This window comes from Rhipicephalus sanguineus, chromosome 7 (assembly GCF_013339695.2).
Source record: "Rhipicephalus sanguineus isolate Rsan-2018 chromosome 7, BIME_Rsan_1.4, whole genome shotgun sequence".
In the NCBI taxonomy this organism is placed as follows: Eukaryota; Metazoa; Arthropoda; class Arachnida; order Ixodida; family Ixodidae; genus Rhipicephalus; species Rhipicephalus sanguineus.
In genome coordinates this window covers 104,195,611-104,199,185 of record NC_051182.1, presented here as the reverse complement: position 1 = coordinate 104,199,185, position 3,575 = coordinate 104,195,611, and the positions used below count along the sequence as shown (strand labels likewise).

Below are 3,575 nucleotides of genomic sequence, written 5' to 3'. Positions count from 1 at the left end.
GTAGCGCTGAACGAAAGGCGTAACGTGCTCGCGCTGCAAACCTTTTTAGTATGCACTTTAACCACTAGCCCAAATAGCGGTTCTTCAGACGCGGTTTCTCCAGTGCGAATGCGGCGGTTTTTAGTGGATATTGAGGACATGCTCTTTTCCATACCCCAGAATGAACTTCTGGAGGCAGCGCGGGGAATAATTTCAAAAAGCGGGGCTGTGGCGTTTCAGAAAGAGTGCACAATTTCATGGCAGTCTTTCGTGGACCTTCTCAGCGTGTACTAAATGTGCACAATTGTGCAGTATGGAGACAAACAGTTCAAAAACAGGCTATATGTATTGGGTCGAGTGCCGCGCCAGGGCTTTGTACTGTTTTTAGGAAAATTCGATTCAGCACTATACTCTATTTCACAAGCTTTGGCAGTGTAGCCAAAGGTAGAGCTCTCTCGTTCAATCAGGGCTGTAGGGGCACAGGATCTAGTCCCTGATATATTTTAGCAATCCAGTACTATATCGCAAGCTACACCCACACAAATTGAAAATGTTCTTAGGATTCACCTATTCAAAGCGTGCAGAGTGTTTTTATCAATAGTGTAATTAAAAGAGAAAGCCCACATGGACGCACCTCTGCGGAGGTTTGTTGTCAGGTGCTGATGCACCACCTTTCGGATCATGGCGTCGCCCGAGTTGGTTCTGTCTGTGCAACATGCCTCTCAAGCTGTACGACCAGCGAGCCATCCTTCGAATGTGCGCGGTTTGCGAAGCAGATAGCTTTAAATGTTTTTGAAGGGCTTCGCGTCGAGTGCGGGGACAGTGCAAGTGTGGATGCACTTATCAAGAGGATCGCGAAACTGACCCAGGTGAGCAAGCGAACGCTGTATCGGAGGAAAAGGAAGATGGAAAACACCGGCGAAGTCCTACCACCGAAGAAGCGTTCTTGTGGGAAAGGCCGTGATGGAAAAAAGAGGCTGGACGATTTAGACCCCAGCGTCTTGCGAAGAGCGGTGCACGGCTTTTTCGAGAAAGGCGAAATTCCAACTATCGCCAAAGTTGTGCAGCGTTTCAAAGGAGACGAGGCGCTACCGACAGTGTCCACGACGACGATGTAGAGGATGCTGAAAAAACTTGGCTTTAGGTACAAGAAACGCTCTCGGAACGCCCTTCTCATAGAAGCGGCGCACATTGTCCAGAGTCGCCGCCGGTACCTGCGCCGAATAACAGAGCTGTGACGCCAGCGTAGGGGAATGTTTTTCACCAACGAAACGTGGGTCAACCCTGGTCATACGCGTAGTCGGATTTGGATAGACGGCACTGTCCAGTCTACGTAGGAAGCCCGTCGATATGGTTTGTCGGCTCGTATTCGAAACCCCAGTGGCAAAGGAGGTAGACTGATTGTCACGCAATGCGTTAGTGAACATGGTTTCGTTGAAGGCGCAGCGGAAGTCTTCCAAGCTGCAAAAAACCTCAGGCGACTACCACGAGGAAATGTGCGGGGACCACTACGAAAAGTGGTTCCCCCAGAAGCTGCTTCCACTACTACCACCTGGCAGTGTTATAGTCATGGATAACGCACCTCATCATTCTGTGAAGCAGGAAAAAGTGCCGTGTATGAGTGGCCTAAAGAAGGACATACAGGCCTGTCTTTCCGAAAAAGGCGTTCTGTGGAGCAGCGACATGGTGAGGGCGGAGCTCATGAAGCCTGTCGACAACGAACAGGCAAGCGGGGACCGATACCGTGTGGACTACATTGCTCAGGCTGCTGGTCACCTCGTTGTGCGCCTACCTCGCTACCACTGCCAGCTTATCCACATAGAGCTTGTTTGAAGTGACGTGAAGGGCTTCGTAGCAGCGGCAAAGAAGACGTTTAAGCTTCAAGACGTTCGCACTCTACTATGACAAGGAATTAAGCAAGTAACCGCTGAGGAGTGAAAGATATATGTGGAGCATGTTATCGCTCAGGAAGATGTAATGAGAAAACTGGACCACTTCATCAATGATGTTGTCGACACTCATGTAGCTGTCGTAATCACCCTGGAGGACGAAACCATGAGTACTTCAGATTTAAGTTGTGATGTGGACCATGACATGTTAGCTCTTGTAACAAGCTCGCGTCTATCATTACATGTGTGCGTAGAGGTCAGGATCATTGAGTACTATCGTCGTGAGAGTAGCCAAAATGAAAACACAGAACTGTCTGCTATTATGACAAGGAATCAAGCAAGTCACACTGAGAACTGAAAATAAAGCTTCAGATTGATTGATTCAAACATTCGTTCGTTAAGTGATTCAGTGACTGAAGTAAATATTCTTATACACGGTGCATGAACAACTAAAAAACTCTAACGCCGCAAGAACTCATACGAACCGGGTGACGATAAATAGAGAAGGTCGGGCCAGTTTCATTGCAACCCTGGTCGTCCCGTCCGTAAATGAGCAAAATAGATCAAAAGAGGCCATAAAGGTACCCAGCGCCATCTGCTACAAAAATTAAAAGATAGTTATTATAGCACACCTACTTCTATACAGACGGGGCCACCGGTCGAATTAACGGAGGCGACATCCGCGTAGGAACACACTTATGAAGTGCACTCCGTCATGATTGGCTGAGAGCGCCCGTACCTTCCACAACACTGCCAACAGCTTGTGAAACGGAGTGTAGAGCAAGCGCTTCAGGCTCATGTGTCGCCCAAGTGTAGAGATACATTGATTTCTTGATATTTTGAATCTTTCACCTATTCAGCAGCTATCTCGTTTGGCAGATGAACTTTTAGATGTTTAGAGCCTGCTCACAGAATGTGGTATTTACTAAACTAGTCCCTGCTGACAAGCTCATTTGGCTTGTAAATTTTGAAATTTTCTTTTCGCACGACGGACACGTATGTTAGACGTATGCTCTGACGTCTGAAAAGGCACTTACACCTTTCGAATGCGCACACTCGAAGCTGCGAAACCGATCAATGCGAATCTGTGTTTTATGGACACGATAAAAAATGTCCGCACGTCATGCAGCAAAGCCTGATGAAGCAGGCGGATCGGAGGAGAACCCGTCGCCAGTTTTCCTGTCGGTTGGTGAAACATTGGTTAGAAAAATGATAAAAAAGCACGTATCCTATCACTGGACGAGACGGGCAATATTGAGGTGATGTACTTTCACAGGATGTCTCACGGGCTAAAACAAGTGTCCCAAAAGTTTGGTGTGAACTGAGTATTCTCAGCATCCTGCAAACTATCTGGCCTTTGCGCCCGTATCGCAGGCGGTTAGCGCAATTCAGCCTGCAAAATGACTTACCGAAGTGCTTTCACTAAGAGCAGTGTGGGGGTGCATTAATGAATCACTCCACCTTGGGGTAAGGTTTATAGCGGTCATGCCCAAAACATGCCCATATTGTACAATTGGGCATAGACAGCAACCTAGCGATACATGTGGAGGAACGCAGTAGCTGCGAGCCTTTGTTTCGCCAAACCAGCATTCTAGGCACCGGAAAGTCGAAGTTTGAGCGCGAACCGCGTTAGGTGTACCACATCAAAAAGAATGGACACGTTTGCATAAGGCAACCTTCTGTGGATATCCCAGAAAAAGGGTGGCT

General features: G+C 47.9%; 1 protein-coding gene across 1 annotated transcript; it reads left to right on the top strand.

Annotated features, from left to right (window-relative positions):
- Positions 1 to 1,404: 1,404 nt before the first annotated feature.
- On the top strand, positions 1,405 to 1,812 carry LOC119398889 (uncharacterized). The gene has a single exon (XM_037665704.1). It carries the CDS (start codon positions 1,405 to 1,407, stop codon positions 1,810 to 1,812), a length of 408 nt encoding a protein of 135 aa, XP_037521632.1.
- The last annotated feature ends 1,763 nt before the right edge of the window (positions 1,813 to 3,575 follow it).